General features: G+C 36.0%; 1 protein-coding gene across 2 annotated transcripts in view; it reads left to right on the top strand.

The window, feature by feature from the left end:
• The window catches only part of LOC135699297 (potassium voltage-gated channel protein Shab-like), a 430,144-nt gene that overhangs the window by 395,196 nt on the left and 10,750 nt on the right, over window positions 1–24,198 (top strand). The window contains exons 13-15 of one of the 2 annotated variants that reach the window (XM_065219523.1): window positions 7,707–8,598; window positions 23,077–23,273; window positions 23,878–24,151. In XM_065219523.1, coding sequence (XP_065075595.1) covers window positions 7,707–8,598; window positions 23,077–23,273; window positions 23,878–24,151 — 1,363 coding nt within the window. Of the gene's footprint in view, window positions 1–7,706; window positions 8,599–23,076; window positions 23,274–23,877; window positions 24,152–24,198 lie in introns of those variants that run through there. The other variant, XM_065219524.1, reaches the window with a different exon arrangement.

Raw genomic sequence — 24,198 nt, forward strand, 5'->3', positions numbered from 1 at the left:
TGAGTGTATTCCGCTGCGCTCCAATAGCGTATGACACTTGCTAAAACGGTTCCGCTCGACCGATGGCAACGATCACGATTCCGGCCACGATCCAGACGGCACCGATCAACCCCGATGCTACGAAGAGAGTAAATTTATCGATTTGTAGTGTATCCATCCGTCAAATGGTCGCATCCGATAGCAGTTTAGCAGATCTATCTCCAAATACATATCATTAGGATTAGAAGCCGGATGGTGGACACCACCCACATAAATATTATTGTAGGATGAAACAAATATACCGGACCAGGCAATGAGGTCCACCAATTCATTTGCTCTCTGTTTCTGTTGGCACACACAGACACACAACATTTTAGACTGTTAGACTCGCAATAGAGAACGGTTTTTTTCAAAAGCAATTGCTACTACTATCAACCGGCAACTTTCGTCACGTGAAGGTGAGTCAACAAGTTTTTGATTGATCCAACCCAATCGGGAAAGGTCGATGCGGTCAGAACCTTCCCCACACCCAGCTATCATAATTGGCTCTATACTTCCAAGAACTTTTCCAACTCCAAATTAATCCACGCATCAGCTGTATTCAAAAACTGCTTCTTTGTGTACTAAAACCGCGTTCCTTGCTGTCTCCAACTTTTCGAGTGTGTGTGTGTATGTGTGTTTGTTCCTGTTCGTGTGCTAGTGTGCTGTGAATGTGTTTAGTTTTTATAGAGTTCCGTGTGATTTGTGGCTAACCGATTTGGTCTCTTCCATAAAACAACAGCTAAACAAAATCAGCTCATTGTTGGGAGAAAGTTTTCCTCTTCGGTTTAATAAAGTGTGAAACTAACAACTTATCAACGTCTCGTCGTCTCAAAGTGTGTCGCTTTCTTCCTCCTCGTTGCTTTAATGCGCTTTGTGTGAATTAACACGCCCTGAGATGATTCGTGTCTCTATGGCGGTCGCCGGTTTTCTCAAGGGAACTCTTCAAGGATTTTGCGTAACTAATAAATTAGAAACTTTTTTTAAACTGTCGTTAAAATCGTTTTGTGCCATAACAGGACTGGTCACAGCAGAAAGTGCACGACATAACCGCAGACAGAGATGGTGGTTAAAATTATAAATTTATTGATAATTTCACTAGTTTTATTTCGTAAACAGGTTTTTAGTTGGGGTCTTTTTGCAAATTACGGAACGAAAGATGGTGAGGGATGTATTGAAAAGTGTTATAATTCGTTACAAATTATTGAGGGATGGGTTGAGGAGGGTGCTGAGTAAAGTTACGTATAATATCGAATTTTTATTATTTTAGGCCAAGCTTGTTAAAGAATTCTCAGGGGAGAAAAACTGACGAGGCATTACAAATAATATCGACTTTACTTCGGGCACTTTAATAACTGATTGACGGCTTTTATGCTAAAGTAGAGCATGTACAGTTTGAAAAAATCTTAAGTTTTAAACATGTAAATGCGGATGGCCAAGCGTCGTGATATGCAGATCGTAATGTACGATTTTTCACAATCTTATGAAATTTTGTCCCCAGGTACAGTTTATGGTTATACAGACGGAAAAAATCCAAATAGTCGACATAGTTGAAGTTATCAGACGTTCCTGGACATCATGTACTTTGAAAATTAATAACTCATGTACCAAGCATCATAAAAAAACGATGTGTATTAAAATGAAAAGCAAATTATTTCTCAGAAATCCATGAAAATATAATCTTAACAATGTTTTCCACGAAAAGTTCCACGGACGGTTCCAATAAAATCGCATGGAAAATCAGGAAAAGCCATTGTTGGTAATGAAATTGTTTTTTAAGGTTTTATTTTATGTTTTCAAACTTAGTCTTGTTATTCATTGGTTAAAATTTTAAAGTGGTGTATCCTACCGGTTTTGAGATATGAACGAAAAACTAATAACCAGTCATAGGAAAGCTATGAAAATTATCGTTTTCTTGTTTATTTTATGATTTTCTAAGAATGACACGCAGTTTTTCGGTAAATACTCAAAAACGATAAGATCAAATATATTGAGAAAAAAATCATAACTCGTAAAATGGTTTTCCTTGTATTTTGTTGGCTATTTTCCTCCACCATGAAAATTTCTATGGAAAACATTCTTCAGTTTATATTCTTAATGGATTGTGGAGGTAATTTGCTCATCATTCCACACACAAAAATTCAAATAACCACCGGAATTTATTTAAATTTGCTATCGTTCATATAACCATAAACTCAACCTGTGGGCAAAATTTCATAAAATTCAGAAAACCATCGGCACAAACCTGTCGGATAATCAAACAAATCATCTGCTGGTCACCGTTCCGTAGTAAACAAATTAGGAACCTATTTTCAATTCCGAATTCTCACGACATTACCATTGACTTATTTCTCAACAACAAGTGCATTAGATTACCTTCAAATTACTGCACATTGTAAAGGACAAATGGTCAAAAATATCAATACAGTGCCTTCTCGTTTTAAATAACACGTGTTTTTGGATTATTTAATTTTTATAAAGTCCATCGAACACTGAATTCTTTTTCTTTTTTAGAACGATCGTTAGGGATCATAATTTACTGGCAATACGATAAAATTACCCTCAAAGCATTGGTACATAACAACAGAAACAAATAACGGATGAAATCGTGTTGTCCAAAACGGGAAAGCACTATAATTATTTTTTATTTTTTTATTTCTTTATTCAACATAATAGTTACACCAAAGTTTCCCATGAACACAGAGTATCAAACCGAAGTACAGTTTTATAATATTTAATCATAAATCCAGCGAGGACGACTAGCTGTAAATGTATGGAATAATTATATCTGTTGTTTTCTTTTCGTCCATATTTTTGATCATGTGATCTCAAATTTCAACCAAGTGCAACTTGTTTCAAAAAATAAAAAAAAAATCAAAAATATGGTGATAAGTAAATTTCAGAAGTCATTCCAACTAGGACAAAATCGAAAGTGAAGAAAGACGCTCAAAACCAATTTCACGATTTAGCAATCAAACCTACGTGCCAAACACAACAACTATTGAATGATTTTCTTATGCCTAGAACCCCAGTTGAACATATCAAATTTGTAATTCATAAGAGTTGATGAGTAGTTTAATTCCGTTGGTGAAATCAAAACGGCTCATACACAAAAAATAGTAACTGGATTTTAACCAGCTTCATAACTGGAATAATTTTCGCTTTTTTCATTTTCATTTAATTTACCAAAAACGCAAGTTCCATAATCATCCGGAGCTTACATAATTTGAAACTTTTTTGTAGTTGTAGCTTTTTCCCCATTTGTGAATAAAGTTTTGCCACCTTCTTAAAGCTACCAAAAAGTTTTGGAACGCGGGTCTAGAATTTGTTCCTCAGGGCTAAGTTTCGCTTTTCATTTTGATTTACAGATCCCACCAGATAATTTCCATGGTGGGATCGCGTGTTCTTTGAAATTGCCTTCTTCAAAAAACAACATATCAAGAAGACTGACAACTTTCCCGAACAATATGGGACAGCCATAATCGCGTCATCTGCCACTCAAAGGTAAATGCCCCGAATGAAATTGATAGCAAATAGTCCAATCTCAAAAGAAAGGTTTGAGTGTAAACGTGTTGCTTCAACCTAAGCTCAAGCGTAGCACTACTGTATCTGTCGCTTTGGTGCTGGAAAAGTTACCTGTCTTCTTGATATGATATCTCGGCTTCTACAGACATTTTTCAGACGAAACAAGAGCTGAAGATCGTCGCTTAATTTAATTGAATTTTATTTTACCTCGGATCAGGGTACTACTTGCAGCTTTAACTTCGACAGTAGATAAATTGATTTGGATCGATTTCGATGTTTGGTTTTTTTTCCCTTTATTTTTAACGTCGGTCTCTGTTCCGTAATCTAGTTTCAATCACCGACGGACATCGATCGCCATCCATTGACGGCAACCGAATGTGCAGGAAGGCAGCTTCCACACCTGCGTAGGATATCGCACCCATTCAAACACACATGGGCCGGGACCAACGGCTTTACTTCCCTTCCGAAGGAAGACGTGACCAGAGATTTTTTCGCCTCAGAAAAATCCCACCGACCTCGACTGGGATTGAACCCAAACCCATTGGTGTGAGAAAGCAGTCACGCTTACCACTACACCACCGGCGCCGGCTATTTCGATGTTTGGGTCAAAGTTATATTCCATAAATCTAGATAGAGCTGGAATTAGGGCGTAACAGCTTTTGTAAACAATGACTTCTCTCGATGATTTCTCGAAAGTCATGACTCTCCCTGGTAAATCGACAACACGATCGATTGGAACTTCCCTTACCCGATGGATATGTTGGTTTGTGTAGGCGTTCCTGGAGTATCTAGAAATCAACGAGGGAAGTAATTGTTTACAAAAGCTGTTACGCGTTAATTCCAGCCCCATCTAGAAATGTTCTAAAGTGACTATAATCAGCACTATGGTAATTAAAAGCTGAACTGTTAAATCAAATACTTCTTGAGAAATATGAACAGTTATTAGATACTGGTCAGAACCGAAGTCAGTATGGGACGCCAATTGACTAAAAAGTTAATTTAAACTGTAGTGCAAAATTAATATGATAAAAATGACAAATGTAAGTAAATAGCAAACCTCGGCATATTTTAATTTATTTTTTGTCCATGCATCCTAATGTATGTGGGCTAGACTGATGCAAAATTTGAAATTTCCACTCCACAGTGCTCAAACGGTTCCAAATTGGGCCCTGATTAGCCTCCCAAAATTTGAACTCATTTAGTGAGAAGCTTACTTGGCACAAACCATTTGAAGTTTATACGGGAATTACTATGAAGAAACCATAATTTCGGCTCATATCTATCTCAAAATTCACCAGTTCACTCTACTTTAGAAAATGATATCTTAGCTTGTTGAAAATTTTCTCAGTTACAACTTTGTTCAAGACCACTTTTCGATCAAATGTAAAGAACAAAAATTATTAATGATTCAATTGATTATGCTCAATCAACTGTTCAGCAGGCAACATTGGTGTTTATGGCGCGTAGAACAATGGACAAAAATCATGGCTACTATGTCACACTGCAGAATACAGTGTTGCCCACAATACAGTTGCTTAATCTTGCCATAAAATTATCAATCTCTTAAACAATTAATAACTATTTAATTTGACGTTTGGCTGAAAAACGATTTTCTGCAAAGCTGTAGCTGATAAAAAATCCCATAAGAATAGCAATAGAATTTGTGAACAGTACAATATGTAAAAAGGCTAGAAGACAATGAACAAAAAGTTTTGTTTTCCCATAGTAATTTCCATATAAACTTCAAATGGTTTGTGCCAACTCAGTTTCTTATCAAATGAGTTTAAACTTTCGGAGGCTAATCAGGACCCGATTTGAATCCGTTTGAACACTGCGGAGCGAACATTTCAAATTTTGCATCAGTCTAATGTGGGCATCTATAGACTAATTTTTTTCCATTGAATTCCCCTACTTTGATTGATTATCCTTAACAGATACGTGTATAATATGCAGACATCATCAGTGTCTTGTACTAATACTGTACTAATAAGTACAAGACACTGAAGAAGTCGGCATGTTGTAGATGAAATACGCGTATCTGTCAAGGATAAACAATTACGGTAGTGGAATTAAATGGACATTTCTAATGCTTCTTTCTTTCTTTATGTCCATACATGTTTGTTCACATCAGAGCATACCATGTATACATAAATTAGATAAATAATCATCCTACCAGAAATGAGAAAACATGAAAAAACTCAAATTCAATGAGTGAAATTGATCGGTCAAGACGTAGAACTTTAATTTTAACTGTTGAAAACTTGAACATTCCACACACAAATCTTAGTAGTGTGATTGTTCTTTTATGTATCTTATTACTACCGATAGGGTTCGTGACATCGATTCGACCAGGTTATTTGTAGTTTCTGGCAGTCGGTACTCCTCACAGCTTTAATCCCTTTCTGGTATGAATGTGCTTCTTATGATCTGCTCGCCCTATTTCATTCCTAAGATGTTCAATTGAGGTCAATTCTGGGCGTTTCTGCTACCGGTAAACATACAATAACAAAACTGCTTCCCCGTGTTGGATGCGACGCAGCAAATGTGGTTATGCAAATTTAATGCCTGAAATCGCAATAGTGCCCGTGAATAACTCCCTAGAAAACTCAAAGTGGACGCTGGATCGTATCGCCTTAGCGACAAACAATCGATGATACTGATATTTGACCATGCATACTCATGATACTCTGGTCCGAACTTTTTCTTGTTTCGAAACTCAGTTCCTCGGAGACTCTCAAAACCGTCAACAAGAAGAGTTTAGAACCAGATATCGATGTGATAGTTCTTACACCACGAAAAGGTAATCTATCTGTGTTACGGAACATTGATCTGGAGGAAGTGGTTGTTCATATTTCAAGAAAATGTTTGACTGCAAGTTTGGTACGAAACTTCCGAAAAAGCCGTAATACCGTGTGGGACCATAATCCATACAGCTAATAAATTAATTGGAATACATAAATCTCACACAAAACGCTAATTTTTTGTATGATGTGTACGGATTAAGATCCCGTATGGATTTTGGGATCGCACGACACCACGGTTCGTGAGCAAACCCTGCTAAAAAACCTCCATTAATCGCGAAGCCTTCCGTTGTCATTGTTACCATCATCACAAAGAACCGATTCTAATTGAAAGATCCCACCATTTATACCATTCCAAGAGTTGACAATCAAAATCTGATTTCTTGGCAACAAAATCAGGTAATGACACCAATATTGACCATTGATCAGAGCCCTAGTCTTAACCACTTCAAACTAGAGAGCAATTAATAGAAGGTTAGGATACACATAGATGAAGACTAACCCATCTATTCCTTGTTTCAAGGTCATCCTCGGTTGAGCAAACCGAGTCTTATCACTATCAACAAGGCATAACATGTAACAAGGAATATGATGTATTCTTTTGATTACTGAAAAACCATTTTCTCCTAGATTGAAGTAGTCAGGACTAGGAATCGGTTGTAGATCTTACAATGTAACGCACCACAAATAGGTGATCTACCAGCACTGCAGCGTCCCGCGAGATTCATCTCAATACTATACTTTATGTATTTCTATGACACTTGTTGCAACACAACATCGAAATAATGTAACCTACAAACAACTTAAACCGTAATTCTGAGCATATATTAACAATTCATGTGTAAAAATCACAAACTTATGTCTCTAAAAGGGTCCATTTACCTATCAGTTTAAAAACGGTTCATGCAACGATGCAACGAAACGATATGTACGTACCTATATTTACATAACATACGCTTGGCAAAATGTGCTTAACCCAGCAAAGCAATAACTCCTCCCTCCCCCTATTGTTTTTGTCTCACTCCAAATGCTACAAGTTTTCCACAGCCGGATGTTTTTCACCGATAAATCTCACAATTTCGATTTTGTTTCTGTTGTAGTGTAGTGAATTTTAGTTTGTGTGAATATTTGTATTCCTACTCAATTGCACCAATCATCCAGGAGGATAGAAAACACACTATCCCTTGTTTTTCAATTTTCCTCTCAATATCTTCATTAAATGTGTGGTATTTTTTTTCAGTATAAATCAAATGTGTAGATATCATTGTAATGTATTGCTACAAGTTAACTAATAACGCTCTATTTGTACTGTCTCTTCCTCAACCCGTGGACGCCATCATCCATTATCTCACCCCCGGCTAGGAGTACAAAGAGTTTATCGATGCTGAAGGTTTAATGCCACTTCCAACTTCCGACTTCCACACGACGGTCTGCTTAGAGATGCGTATGCTAAAGAATAGTATGAACAATAACTGTATAGCCCCACCAGCACAATTCGGTCCAAGTACAATATCATATCCATATCCGTATGTGGATACACCAATCAAACATTCTAATAACTGTAATAATAATAATAATAATGTGAATAGTAACGCGAACGGTACCAGTAACAACAATAACGCTAGCGTTAGTAATAACAATAGTAATAGTAACAATGGTGATTTAGCTAGTGTCGATAGCTCTGATACATACGCTAGTTGTCAAACGCATCCATTCCTATCACAAGGTGATCTAACATCCGATATTGTAGATATGTCATTCGACTTAGATACGCTAGATACGAACAATCTGTACATAAATCCACTGGAGAAAGATTCTCAACAGCAACGTTCTGTAGGTAGTCGATCGCAGGTGAAAAAAAGTGCTTCCGGAGATACTGGCCTGAGAAGTTTGGGAGCCAGCCCGATGGACGACGAATATAAGCAATTCCAGGCCTCGTTCGATACGTCTGATCGGGGCAGCCGCGTCAGCCTGAACGAGACCCCGGTGCCAAAGCATCGCAAGACCCGCTTCCAGCAGGGTGCCACCTCGGCAGCGCTGGCCGCTGCTGCTAGGCCTAAAACCCGCTTCGAGAATCTCAAATCCTCGATCGAAAGCCTTGAAGAGGCGGGCGCGGCTGCTACAGCTACAGCTAGCGGTGGCAGTTTCATCAAAAAGACACGAAGATCTTCCTTCATGCCAGCCAAAAGTATAGCCTCGGCAACCAAACTCATCAACCAGCACCTGTTCGGTATCCAGAATCCAACGCCAAAAGGTAGGTCCTGATGCTCCTCCGGACACTCTCGATCATCAGCCTCTCGCATACTCGATTTAAACATTTTGCTCACACTCACTCACACACACTACGCAAGACATCTCCTAAACCATATATATATTATACGTAACTGTTTTCATCATAACAAACATATGCTGATCGTTCGTGTCGAAGAAGACTCAAAACCGACCTGAGCCGCTAATATCGATGTTCAATCAGGACCAATTGGAGCTAAATCAAAATCAATCTTTTATGTCACATTTTTCAGAAAATTCACATCATCACCAAACATAAGGAATCACACAACACGCAAACACCTGTACACAAACACATATGCGCGAATGTTGTCACCATTGTTACTTTGTCACAGGAGTTGTTTATGTTTCACAATACTCACACTAAAACACACTTCGTATGTACCACCACACACACACACACACACCAATCTATGCGATGTTTTCCGAATGACATATTTTGTGAAAGTTTGGTTCTATTTTAATACACATCATATGCTTTACTTTTCAGTTTCCTGATTTCAATCAAATTTTCATTTACCCACAACATAAATGTCTCTAAATCAATAAGAATGATTCACTTAAACAAAACAGTGAACAGATTTTGGATCGTATTCCTGAAAAATATGCATACATATAGGCCATGTCCATCGTCAGGCTTTGAGAAAGTTTTGAAAACATAGGAAAATTGATAGTATAATTATAAGCAATAATCTGATTCGAAAATGTGCAATTCAACCAAAACAGTTAACCTTTCAGTACTCGGCGGCCTTGTACAAAGTACATCACAAAAAAATAAACCTACTGACTTTGGAACTCGTTCAACTCGTATAGTTTCACAAACATGTTTCAATAAATGTAATACCCACGTCCAATAGACCAATATCTGCAGAATATTTTGGAAAATATCCGGTTTCAAAAAGTACTCTCAAGGTGAAAATAACATACTGTTGTATTTTGCAAGACGCGTGAGTGGTCGTGTTGCATAAGTTGGCGCGAGTACTGAAAAGTTAACAATGCAACCTTCAAGGAAATTTTGTTTGCTCTTCAAACCTAGGATAGTTCATCTATTAAAAAAAATCACTATCAAAGGAGTTAGCAAATAATCATCCTTTGAATCCAGAATTCAACAATCGATGTGGAAGGAATAGTTTCCTATTGATTACGATTTTTAAAGTAGGTTTTATCCGAATGTATAGTCAATCACAAGGGTGCAGCCAGGTTAGGAAAATAGTGGCGGGCAAACATTCTTTGAACTTGGAGAATTACGTTATTACGTTGAATGTCGTTTGGCCGAATGTGATTAGGCCCAAAGGGTCATTAGGTCAAATGAGTAATTTAACCGAAATGGATATTTCTGTCAAACTGCATAAGCATTTTTCAAATTTACTTGGTGACCTGTAAATACTGAAGACAATCAATTCTTCCAGTGACGATGTCAAAAATAATTTTGTCAACATCGCGTGCAGCTATGGCATAATCAGTAGCAAATTGATCTTTTTCCGCCGTCATACGCTCTCAATATCACGCGTGATATTGGAGCAAAATATCATGTTGACTTTACAATCTCCTTTGATATTGCGAGACTATTCCCAACGTGTAAAGTTGAAGCTGAGAGTTGAATCAACGCAAAAAAGATTCCGTTGCACCTCGTTATGCTAGAAAGAGAAGGTATAATTATGATATCTCTTTTTCCTCTACACCGATGGCAGACACGAAGCGACTGCTGTCAGCCGTTATGGAAGTTTCGGTTGCGTTCGGGCGTACCTATAGCCAAAATCACGAAACTCAATCTCACCACAGCTTGGTAAGATTTGCAGCTGGTGAGGTGAGAGTCCGAGTTGCGATATCACAGCTTACAATATCAACCGCAGTTGTTTGCTTGTTGACTTTTGTCTACACGCTATTTCAAAGCTAATCAAATTTGGGTATAATCCACCCCGATTGGTCAAAACTGAACCTACCCAAAAATGGGTAAACTATGTTGGGAGTGACAAGTTGACAAATGGACAACATCGAAATGAGTCCGATCGACTTTGTTCATTTGTCAACTTGTTGGTCCCAACATAGTTTACCCATTTTTGGGTAGGTTCAGTTTTGACTGATCTAGGTCGATTCTACCCAAATTTGGATACTTTTGAAATACCGTGTATGAAAATCAAGCGTGATCTTGTTCTTTGGTGAGATTTGATTTTTGATATTTTTCCAACACTGATCACGTGAATTCTTTCAATTATAATGACCAATCTCAGCACTGATCCTGATTAGTTGAATGCATGATAAACATTTTTTTTTCATAGTTGTTACTGCGTTAGTGCTCAGAACCAGTGAAATTTCCCAGAGCACTACATAGATTGAGCTTGGGAATTAGATTTCCTTCTGCAATGCACAAGTTTTCTCTGATGCATTATATTTATAAATCAGTTCCGACGCCGGCCACGTCCTCGCGGTCTTTAGGGAGGGGAAAGATGATTAGTTTCGATGTTACCAAAGTATACCTCTGCATCTCCATTATTCTCGAGTAAATTTTCAACGAGACCAATGTAACATATCCGCTATTTCGAGAAAACCGAATTTGAAGTCCGACAGATTATTATTTTAACTGTTTAGAAACAATCCATTTTGCAATACAATTTTTACCGTAGTCAGTGAATAGTAACATTAAAAATTCAGTAGAAACGGTAAAATCGCAATTTTAATTTGAATTTCATGCTACAATATAGAAAAAAAATCACATAGGACGTTTTGACTAGTCATGTTTGACATCGGACGATTTTTTTCAATTACATAATCAGTGAGTTTTACATTGGACATTTTCTTCAGATTCTAAATATCCGAACTAATAATCAAGTATCCATCATTCCAAACTGTACATTGGAAATTGTTTTACTTATGATTATCATAAACAATTTAAAAAAATTTGGATGGATGCTTTTGTATCACATACAATGATAGAAGAGCAGTAGTTTGTATCGATTAACTCAGTTTGTTTACATTTGTTAGTTAGGGCCTTTTGAAAAGTTACGCGAGAATTGGCGCGGAAAGGATAGTTGTATTAGTGGTGGGATGGGTTATTTTTAGATCAGTATTCACTGTGGTAAGGTGATGCGATCAATGAAAGCAGCATACTGTTTTAATTTTAAATCTAGTGGGGATAAAATAAGACATAGTGAAAAATTGCAAGGAAGGAGACGGTCCTGGGATAACACTCCTATTGCTCAGTAATCATAAATGGTAACCTCTTAGCTACCTAGCTTCGCCAAGGTTGTATGATATACATTTAAGTTAGACATAAATCTGAATGAGATTGAGTCAAACGGGTCGCAAAGCTAAATGAATCACTACAAAGACACCAAAATTTATCTTTTTATTTGCCTTTAAATATCGGATAGAATTCTTTATAGGATTTCTTTGGATTGTTCTAATGAATATTCTTTAAAATAATTTCCCTCCACAGAGTTCTTTGCTGGATTTCTCTAAAATAGATCTGAAAACAATTGCAATTGCCATTAACACAATCTAGAAATTCTATCCTAAAAAAAATCATGGAACTCATCCTAAAATTTACTTCTAACTTTTAATTATTAAAAAAAATCACTGAAACTTCCTTTCACGATTCTATTTAAAATTCGATTGAATTCACCATAGAAGTTTCATGCAATGTACCCCAGAAAATTCTATATTCTTCTCGAAATTATATGTTCTATATTCTTCTCAAAATTCCATTGGTACTATCCTCGATATTCCCTTTAAAATATCTCAAAATTTCTTTAAAATTGTAAACTCGATTCCCTTGACATTCTCCTCAGAATTTCCTAAAAATTCTCTTCATAATTCACTTGAAATTAGTTTTAGCTTTACATTGACATTGGCCGTAGAATTATTTTGGGACATTCTACAGAATTCAATACCATCAAAATTTCCTTGGAATTATAATCAAAATTTTCAAGATATTCTTCTAATATTTGGAATGCTCATTGAAAATTAACCAGGAATCTTTTTCACAATCGTCACGAAATATCTTTCAGAATAACCAATAACAATCAGCTATTCTAACAATTACCTTGGAACGCTTCCTACATATGACATAGAGTGCTAGCCAAAACTCTTTTAAAGTTCTTTCCGAAAATCCCTAGGAATTTTTCTATGAAATCCTTAGATTGGTTCTTAAATCTCTTCGAAAATCCTTTAGAATTTTCATTACACTTTTCTGAACAGTTCTTCAAAATGACTGTATCCAGAAAATTATGTTTAGTCTAATGATCTTGATTTTTTTTTTTTCAAGGCCAAAGGATAATTTTTTTCCGATTTTTCATCGAAATTCACGAAATATTTCCGGTTTATTCCCGTTTTTTTCAGTGATTTCGGTTTCCCGGTATTTTTGAAAATTTTCCGGTCCCCTGAGGAATTCTGAGCTTAAAACATTTATTCTATACTTCGAACATTGTTCGTGATTCTGTTTCAAAGATACGATTTTTTATGATTTTGGACTAAACTTTTTAATTTCCCAGGCTTAAAAAATAATGAGATAGGAAACTTACGATATGATGTAGCGAATGAGTGGTCCGATCTAGGAATTTTTCGGGTTGGAAAATTTCTCGACTCGACAATCTTACTCTATGCCCAGGAACATAGAGTATGATTGCACTTGCCACACAATTATACTAATGGAAAAATGGTACATGCATCGAAAGTTCTCAATTAATAACTGTGGAAGTGCATCTAGAACACTAAATTGAGAGCATGCGATAAGCAATAAACTTGAATTGCGAATAAGAAGAAGAATCATAAAAATTAAATGGTTTGTTACTTCAATTTCATAATCAGGAAAATTTTGAATATTCTGGCTACCCCACACTGGCGCATTTTTTTCGTGGTTTATTCGATAGTCGTTCGCTATCGATTCGCTGTCTGCAGCGTTTTCGCCGCCAAAGAAGTGCGGTATCCGGTGGCCGAAAAAGCGTGGTATCTGTTCTCTGAGTGCTTTGCTTTGGCAATCAGTGATTTATAAAATTATAATTGGAAGAAGAAAATTTTTGCGTCCTTTGAGGAAGTTCAAAGAACTTCAGAAAAATTTTGTTAACTTCAGAAAAGTTCCATATCTTTACTTCTAATCAGTACTTCTGGAAAGTTCTAAGATAATCGAAAAAGTTCTACGAAGTTCAAAAAATTCTACGAAATATTGAAAACATATACAATAGTCTTTCCTGAAAGTCCTAATCAACAAACAAAATGATCAATTGAAGATCTTCAGAAAAGAACTAGTTCAGCATGAAGCATGACTTTACTGAAATGTTCGACCAGATAATTTTGGTTTTCCATTACTTCATAATCAGCCTGTCATATTGGAAGAATATCTGAGACACTCAAACGTCGTGTTTGAATTATTAAATATCTGCACAATAAAACGTGATTTATCAATACCTTGCATTATAAAGATCTTTGATCAACTGAAGGCCTTTGGAATAACTCCTGATCAACCCACTATCGTAACATAATACCTGAGATACACGATTTTAATAAATGGAGAGATGTAGATCTTCAATCTGAATTCTGTAATTATCCAAAGGACTTTATGGAAATTTTTGATCAATTAAAGGTCTCTGAATCAACTCTTGGGCAATCTGCGATCTTAAGAGAATATTTTTAATCATGATCTGAGTTATTGAACGATAGAGATCTTCAGAATATCCAGAGGACTTTATAAAGGCTTTTGATCAAAAGTAGGTCTCAGATCAGCCTGCTTTCTGAAAGAAATATCTTAGGAACAGGATTTGAAAAACTGCACAGTTGAAGATCTTTAGAATAATTCCTGATCAACCTGATGTGTCGTGACAAAATATCAAAAGGACTTTTTGTAGGTCTTTGATCAATTATAGGTTTTAGAAGTATCTAATAGACATGATTTGATATGATGAATATTTAAAGATCTTAAAGATCTTCAGATTAATTGCTTATCATCCTGAAATCTTGTGAAATTATCCAGAAAAAAAATTTGAAAACAAGCACTTTGATTTACTGAAGATTTTTGAATATTTGCTAATCATCCTTCTATCTTGATAGAATATCTTAGAACCAAAAGTTAATTTCTTGTTCGAGGTCTCCAGAATAATACCAGATCAACGAGACTTCTCGTTCTTCACAAAATATCCAAAGATCATTTTGAAGATCAATGATTAACTAAAGTGCTTTGAAATAATTCCTGATCAACCTGATGTCTTAACCTCAACCTGATGTTCTTTGATCAATTGAAGGTTTTAGGAATAATTCCGGGTCAACCTGTTTTTTGAAAGAAATATCTTAGAAACATGATTGAACATGAACAAATATTAAATAATAATTATCCAGAGGACGTTATGACGATCAATTGAATGTTTTTAGAATGATTTTTGGTTAACCTGCAGAATATCTAAGAGACATGACAAGATAATCATTAATCAACCAGAAGAAATTAAAAAAAAAGTATAAGAGTCTGTGCCTAGGGACACGAACGGAAGCTTGACGTAGGACCACTCAATGGTGAAATGGTGAGCGATCAACCAAGCATTTAGCTCGCTCATGTGAGAAGGGCATGCGCAATGTGTCGTTTGTTCAATTTGCGCTCTATCGTTGCGTACGTGTTTGGGATTTTTCCTTACATGTTTGAATTTTGATTTTTTTTAATGTGACCCCCAGTATATTTAGAAATTAAATACGTAGTCGTATGTAAAAAAATCCAGAGAACATTATTCAGATATTCGACGAACTAAAGGACATAAGAATAATTCCTGTTCAACCTGCTTTCTGAAAAAAAAATATCTGAGATTTGAATTACTGGACAGTAAGATACCTCCAGAATAAAACCTTATCGACCTCAAGTCTTGACAAGATATACAGAGAACGCAGGTGTTTGATCATCTGATGGTATCTGGAATAATTCCTGATCAACCTGCTATGATACGAGAATATCTAAAAGACATCCCCGGAGATGAACCAGCGTCTGGTTGAAAATCTCCTTAATAAAGACAACCAACCAACCCAACCTAGAAGACATCATTTATTGAACAGTTACAGATCTTCAGAGAAATATCTAATATGAATCACCAAATTACCCAAAGAACATTTTGCAGGTCCTTGATCACCCGAAGGTCTTTGGAATAATTCCAGATCAACCTACTTTCTTGCGAGAATATCTTAGAGACATGTTTTAAGAGATCTTCAGAATAATATACAGAATATTCAGAATATTTCCTGAGCCACCTGCAAACACGAGATAATATCCAAGTGGCGTTAATTGAAATGTTGTACAGTTGACGATCTTCAAAATTATTCTTGATCATCCTGAAAACTTTCAGTGGCTTTCATAAATGTCTTTGGGATAATTGCTGACCATCTTAGTATCATAACAGAAAATCTGTGACGTGAATTTAATTGTTGGACGGATGAAGATTTTCAGAATAATACCTGATCATCCTGAAATCTTAAAAAATATCCAGCGATCCTCATCAATATCCTCGATCACTTAAAAGTCTTTGGAATAACTTCTGAGTTAGCTGATATCATATGAGAAAACATCAAAGATGTGATTTGGATTTATGGATAGCAAGATATCTCCAGAATACTTTACTATAATAGAATGGTATCATATGAGAATATCTGAAGTGTGATGTTAATTGTTCGACAGTTGTAAATCTTCAAAATAATACCTGGATAACAAGGAATTATCTATGAGCTGCCTGGTATGATATGAGAGAATATATGAGATTTGAATTGTCGGATAGTGGGATATCTTCAGATATCATACCTGATCAATCTGATATATTGAAAAAATATCTAGTGGAAATTTTGGAGAATTTTGAACACCTGAATCTTTTGAATATTTTCTGAGCAACCGGGTATCATGAGAGAAAATCTGAAAGACGTGATTTGAATTGTTGGATAGTTGGTTTTATTAAATTGTTTGATATGGTTAATGACTTTAAAAAAAGACTCTGGTGTACTCGATGGGTCTCCACATATGTTTGGCCTTGGGCCTCAGTTAACGTTTACAAGACCGTGTTCCGGGTACCATTCTGGATGTGGCCAAAATCTGACATGGCCAAAATCTATCGAAACATCAATCCACATTGGCTAAACCTGGTCAAGTGCCGAAAGTGGTCAAAATCTGACAATGGAAATCCCATGAGACAACAAGATCAATGGTTGGTATTGTTAAAATTATCTCCAAGAAGATTCCTCTGCTAGCAAACTAAACAATAAAAGCACCTCTTCATTCGACAACGAATCCATTGCACACGATGGCGACACAGCGGTGAAACTACCGCCAGATGTGGGTGCTTGCACGAATTTCGCTACCGCGGAAAAAATCTATTTATTCGCTACCGCTGCCGCCGCGAACAAATTGCGCCAGTGTGGGAGAGCCTTTACTATGGTGGCTGTCAAAATGACACATTTCAAACTTAAATTCAAACCAGAATATTGTATAATTGTAAATGTGACTTGTTACAGATAACACAATTTTTAAATTGTATTGTATTGTAGTAAAGTTTAGTGCATGTCGTATTACTCCATCACTATTGAGAAATGATGAAGTATTAGGTTTTGATACAGTTATCATTCTTGCCTTTATCGCAAGGAATGGATTCTAATTGAAAGGTCCTGCTATTTTACCATTCGTAGAGTGGGAGCACCCTCCAAAAGCGCACCCCTTTTTTAGTCAAAATTGGATTCCTTAGCAACAAAATTAATCAATGACACCGATAATGAGACTAGTTAACTAATTTTTTCCTTGTTTCAAGATCATCCTCGGTGGACGAAGCCAAGTCTTGTCATTATCAACAAGGCATAAAAAGTAACAAGGTCTGAGATGTGTTCCTTTGATCACTGAAAAATCCTGTTGTATGATATACATTTAAATTAGGCATAAATTTGAATGAGATTGAGTCAAAAGGGCCACAAAGCTAAATGAATCACTACACAATAGTAAAAGGGATGTAAGTTTCAGTGCCCTGACACCGACACATGTAAGCGGCCCTAAGGATATAAGAATCAGTTGAAAGAGACGAGAAAATCAATCCAATCAAACGCACGTTTCGTCGAGTTGCGTTGTTCCCCTAGTTTGAAGTAGCCAGAACTAGGAATCGGTGGTAGATCTTACATCCCGTAACGTACCACGAAAAGGTGATCTAACCACGTTGCGGGGCAACATTTTTGGTTATGAACAATGTAGTTTTGGATACTCATGATGACTTCCATGTTGAATTCTCATGTGATATATTATAGTTTTAAAATACATATTTAATAATCAGAACATGTTCTGTCACTATCTCCGGAACCAGGTGACTGATTCATAAAATCAGGTCTATAGTAAAAATGCCATTAATGTTGTCCTTCTTGTATATATATATGGCAAGAAACTCGTCTTCTAAACTTTAAAAATACAGAATTCTAAACTTTAAAAGTTCGGAATATTTACATTGCCGGCGAATAAAAGTCATCACGGCGGCACGCCGCACAGTGGGGTATTTATTAATTCTAGCTGGCCAAAAATATTTAACCACTCTAACTTGTCACAAACATCTTATTATTCAAGGATAATAATTTTTTTTGGTAAATAAAGGGTGGAGTCATGTTTTGGAGGGGGGGGAGGGTCATGTTATAATGATGTTTTTTTTTTAACTTGTAAGTCGTTGAGTATTGTTCGGATTTAGTTACCGTCAAAGGATGAAATGTTGGGAAATAATAATACTTTAAACAAAAAAAATATAAAAATACACTTACATCTGCGGTCAATTAAAAAAGCACGAAAGGCCGAACTTTGCTTACAAACTTGCAGAATTTGGCATGTTGTAACTTTGTTCTGTTATGATCAATTAAGCTGAAAATATGGCACAGAACCACAAATATGCTGGATTTTGCGTGAACAAAAGCCAAACTTCTTGAAACTCCTGGAAAAATGGCGATATGGTTATAAATATTTAAAATAATAGCGTTTTTGATATTCGAAACATTTCAAGATCCTTATATTAAATTATTTTTCGTACACATTCACCATAGTTTGGTTCTGCATAACAATATTAGCTTAATTGAATATAACAAAACAAAATTACATAAAAGTTGGCTAATTTACATAAAAATCCACCTATGATGGTATTTTTTTGGCTGCAGGTGTAAAAATCTATAAGAAAATAAAATATTAAAGATTTTTTTTAAAGTTTTACAATCAGTCATTGTAAAATAAGTTCAGCTAAAAAAGAACAAGATATTTATTTATATTTAGATTTGAGATTTAAGGTGAAAGTCGATGGAATCCACAAATGGCCGCTATTTGGTTTATTTTGCCTTGCCACTTCGAATTTTCATATGTTTCATATGTTTCTTCCAACCTATCTTCGCTTTCTTGCATGAAGTCCTCTGAGAGTAACATTTGCAATGTTTCTGTCGTCAAAACCCTTGACTTTTTTCGCGGGATTTTAATTAATCCTAAAAGAATATTTATTTACTTTCACGTTGTTTACCTGTGATTTCAGGATCAGAACTAAATACTAAGAACTAAGTCTATTCAGTACATCCATGTTGTATAGCTTCTTCTGACAACTGCCCTATTGGTAGCAGTGCATGTTCTATAACTGTGGATTAAAATTTAATGCAGAATTTGAGTCATCGGATACCATGAATACAGTCGAACGTATATCGCCGCCGTTTCTTGAGTAAATGTTTCAAACGTATCAATTTTAAAACCACTAGCTGGTGTTTCCAATTTAACTTTAAGCTGGTAGATCAAATTAAAATCAACACCTGTTATATGAGCAGTGGTTTCCGGATCAGCAAATAATCTTAGACTAGTGTTGCCATCCGAATTTCCAAAGCCTGGTTTTGGAAAATCCACAAGTAGTCCCAATTTCTTTCTGAAGTTTTCTTAAATGTGATCTTTTCTTTCTTTTGCGATTTGCTTTTCATTGCCAGCTAACCATTTTTTAATCGGCAAATTGTAAGAAAGATGTAAAATTGCCTCGAAAATACGAATCTTGGCATGAAAAATCCGAATTTAAGAGAATCTGTGTTAATTTCCTTTTTAACACCAAGATTATTGAATTCCTCTGAACTTGCGCCACATACATAACATTTCATCGTTGGTGTTTCAGCTGCTGCATTACACACTTTTCCATCAACCATAGTGAGGATAAAAGTATGTCTAATAGTGAACTGCTTGCCATTTAATGTAACTTTTGTTAAACGTAGCGAATTAATTGCATTTTAATATATCTGATCTCTTCATTAATTACCTCAAATGATTCCTTGATAAACCTAATGTGGATTGGGCCACAGTAGCGAGGTGAAGATGGAGTTGGGTTTTGCCAAACTATGTTTGCATTGGATCCACAAACTATTCTCAACTGTGGAACACGCTCGTATCAGAATCCATATCCATACGCACCTGATGGAATTATGAAACAAGAAAAATATACCTGAAAGGCAACACCCCCCCCCCCCCCCTTCCCGCTCCCAAAACAAGGCCTTGACTGCCAAGGTTGCCGCCTTGACCGATGTATAATGAATGAAAATGTCTATAACTGTATTTGTGTACTTTTTTTGATAAATTCACCTATATGGACAGGCCATCTTCATTTTCCAATACCTCGAAAGATCGCAAATGATCGCAGCTGATTTTTTGCTATAATCTTCTATACATATGTACATATAATGCCTCATATACGGCTTTACAGGATATTACAGGATAAGTCAACTCTTTTATCACGATACATTTATTTTATAGTTTAAATAGCACTTGAAGACAAGATTTTCATAAACTGCTTCTACGAAGTCAAAACTAAGTGAAATCAGCTGTTGTCACGTGGAACATATATTTCATTACCTGCTTGATCACTATCCACTTTTGCAAATTAATGTGATTAGCCCAACAACAAGTAGAGACACGAAAACAATGGCACTGCGGAACGATTTTTTCTAACAAACCAACACGATTCAACAACAGGCAAGTTTGAACTGATGCCACAACGCGGTCAGTTTAGAAAAAGAAATAATGAGTACAGGGCAATGTTACCCTATCTCTGAAGTATACAATGCATGCATTCAGAATCTGTTTTGGCTTATTTTGAGAAATCGACTTTTGGCCAGCTAGCGTAGAACAAATACCCCTCCGTGCGCCGATTCAAAAGCGTCGTCGGCGGCGGCGTGTGAAAATTGTCAGCAGCGGTGGCGTAGCGCGACGTAGCGTGGCGGCTCTCAGGCCTAATTATAAAAAGGAAAAGTTGCAAAACCTCCGAGTATGAACTATTTTCAAGATTTTGGGAAATCAGAGTCAGTGACCTTGGATTTCGAAAAAAATACCAAACTTAGAAACATTTGCAATATCTAGGAGTGAAAACAATTTTCAAGCATAAAGGCTTAGTTATTTTTGAGATCCCAGACCAAGATGATTTAGGGTCTTTTTTAATCTGTTGTATAAAAATAGCGTAGTATTTTTATACAACCTGGGATTTGATTTTTTAAATAAGTGAATAACCAGGTCCATAAATAGATCAATATTCAATGGCCTAGGATTTGACAAATTTATGTTAGAATTTAAAAAATTTAAACTGGTATGGTTGCAATTTTTATTCTACTTTACCATATACCTATATTAAGAGTAGCACCACCAAGAATGAATTGAAAAAGAACTATTGGAGGCTTGCTGGAACATTTAGAACCCTGCTAAGCACAGTTTGTTTAACGACCTACAGAGGAAAAAAAGCACAGTTTGTAAACCACTACCCTGACAAAAATTTGAGATTCTCTTTCTCTATTTCTTTCCTATTCCCATAGTTTTCAAAAAAAATCTTATGAAAAATTTAACTTTTGGATTTCATTTTGCAATTTTGTTGATATTCTTATTTAATTTTGCAAAAATGCAATTTAGTTTACCGCTATAATGTTAAATGCTCTTAAAACTCTTATTGTAAATTTCAATGAATTCTCATGGTAAACTTCTTAAAATTAACTTGGTACACTCATTGCAAATTCACTTCAGAACTGCATTTGAATATTGCTATGAATTTTTGAACTTTCTTCTGAATTTTCTAAAAAAAAATGTCCGTAGAATTCTTCTCAGTGTTTTCAAATATTTATTCCAAATTCCATTGAAATTCTCCTCCTTGGACATGATCCTCTCATAATGTCTATGGGACTTGTTCTCAGGACACTCTTTAAATTGCTTTAAAAAAAAAACCCTCGCATTATTCTCTAAGAGTGCTGCCAGAGCTAATCAGAAATCCTTTTAAAAAATCCATGTTATTCATTTCTCCTGGATTCATTCTCATTTGTTAAACCATCCTCGGAATTCTGTACCCTTAGAGAAGACTCGGGATTGTGTTAAAAATCTGCTCAGAACTGCTTTGGAACAATATTTAGGTCTTTAAGCGATTATTTTTTCTTCATTAGGATTTTATTGAACATCCGGATTATTGGCAGCATCAGCTGCTTATGGTAGGGGAATTCCTCAAGAAATTTTGATATTATTCTTGCTTATACTGCTTTGCTACTACTACTACTGCCAACGAAAAGGAAGTTATGGATTGATTTCTTCAGAATGTTATAGAAAATATCGTTAACATTAACTTTAATTCCTCATTACTATTCTCATAGCATTTTCTTAAGAACTATCCCTAAATATTACTAATTATTCACCACAAGATTTTCAAGATTTGCTGAAGATTTTTTTTATCATCGCTTTGAACTATAGCTCGAATTGTTTTAAAATTCTCTTCAAAATTTCTTTGAGGATTGATCTCAAAATGCTCAAGAAAATTCATCGAAGTGCCAGACTTTTGAAAGAAATTCCAATTCTAAGAACTTTCAAATGTTCCAAAGTCCAGAATATTCTATTATGTTTCCAAGTGCAGTTTCTTAGTTTCATCGAAACATGATGCTTCTTTCATTTATCTAGAGTTTGAAAAAAAATGTTTTTTTTTTCAATAACCATAAAATTCTATTCAATTTATGCATTTACGTGTTTCCTGTCGAATAGATTAATCTTCAGGATGATACTTTCATCTATTGTTGTAGGAAAGCTCTGACAACCGCGTATATTACCAACTACACTTTACAATATAATACACGTTCCACTTATTTAGCGATCAGTAATGGTCAATTACTCTCTCAAAAACCGTAGCCATAAAATAGTTATGTAGTTGTACACCGAAAACAAAATAATAGATGTAGTCGATACATACTAATCCAGCACTAGTCTCTAGATTATCCCAACGGTAAGGTTGAAACCATTAACATCTCATCTGTGTTGTCTCTCTTTTTTTACTTTTTTCTCTCTTTTGCATCCGTCAACTTCATCAATAATAAACCGAACTTCTCTGTTTTGCAATCGATTGCGAAAATTTCTTCTATCATCCACCATTGCAAATGAAAATTATCCGACCCATTTCGAATCAAATCAAAACCGAAAACCACCCATTTGACCACACTCATCCAGGTAAAGATGATACTAAAAAGTTATCGTTGTCCATAGATTCGATAGAAACGTCACCTCAGTTAGAAACACATCGACGATCGAAATCGATCCTTAAAAATAAATCAGAAGCGTCGAGACTTTTGTCCGATCCAGAAAGCGAAAGACTATTGGCTGACAATATGTCTGGATCCGGGGTCTCGGATAACGGTGCCAATATGGTAAATTTGATTTTTGAATGTCGTTTGAATGAGCATAACCTGTTTTTAGCCCCCTATTTAGACAACGTCCAGTTCTTGAGTTTCGTTTTGTGCCTTTCGTAATGATCTTCTTTTTTGATTTTGAAAATAAGTTCTTCACACAGCATTAAAAATATACATTCAGTTCCCTTTGACGTTCTAGAGAAATTTTTGATATCATTTAGCAATTTTGTAATACCCGTTAACCGAAATTTTAGAGCCTTTGCAGTCCCAGCATAAGATCTTGTATTTTGCAGTCCTAGTTTTTGTATAATATTTTCAAATCTGTGCTCTCCACTGTTGCTCCTGTCCCCGTTAGCTTTGCTCCAAAGTGTCACCAACAATCTCTGTGTGTTTTTGTGTCCAACTATTCCCATTTCTTGTTTCATTGCACGGCTGTTGACTGTTTGAAATTCTAACCCTCTAGTAAATGGCTATACACCTTACTAACACCTGTGTGGAACGACTAACCGTAACTAGCTCCGCAATCTTGCTGTTTGTTAAATAGTTACCTTACCCCCACCGGTCTGCCGGTCCGTTCCCGTATTCAAACTAACAATTTTTTCACTGTAAACCCACATCACAGGGGAGCGACTCAAATACTGACTACTCCGGAAGCACAATGATCGCAACCTCCATCACACCGATAGCACAACGACACCGTCTAGTGCACCAGCGTTCGACACCTGCCTCGTTGGGCAGCAGAGCACCGGCCAAGTTCCAGCAGCCACGCTTCTCCCAAGAGGATTTTGCCCGGCAGAGCAAACCACAACTCACCAGGGGCGTCGGTGTCGGTACGTACGTCGATCATCTTACCGGTGATCGCCGGCTGGACACAGAGACTAGGGAAAGTAGCACAGGTACGCGACGAGCATGTGACTTCAGAACCATCACTACATATTATCCT

This window comes from Ochlerotatus camptorhynchus, unplaced genomic scaffold (genome assembly GCF_037179485.1).
Source record: "Ochlerotatus camptorhynchus isolate MF236.1 unplaced genomic scaffold, CSIRO-AGI_Acam_v1.1 ptg000105l, whole genome shotgun sequence".
In the NCBI taxonomy this organism is placed as follows: Eukaryota; Metazoa; Arthropoda; class Insecta; order Diptera; family Culicidae; genus Ochlerotatus; species Ochlerotatus camptorhynchus.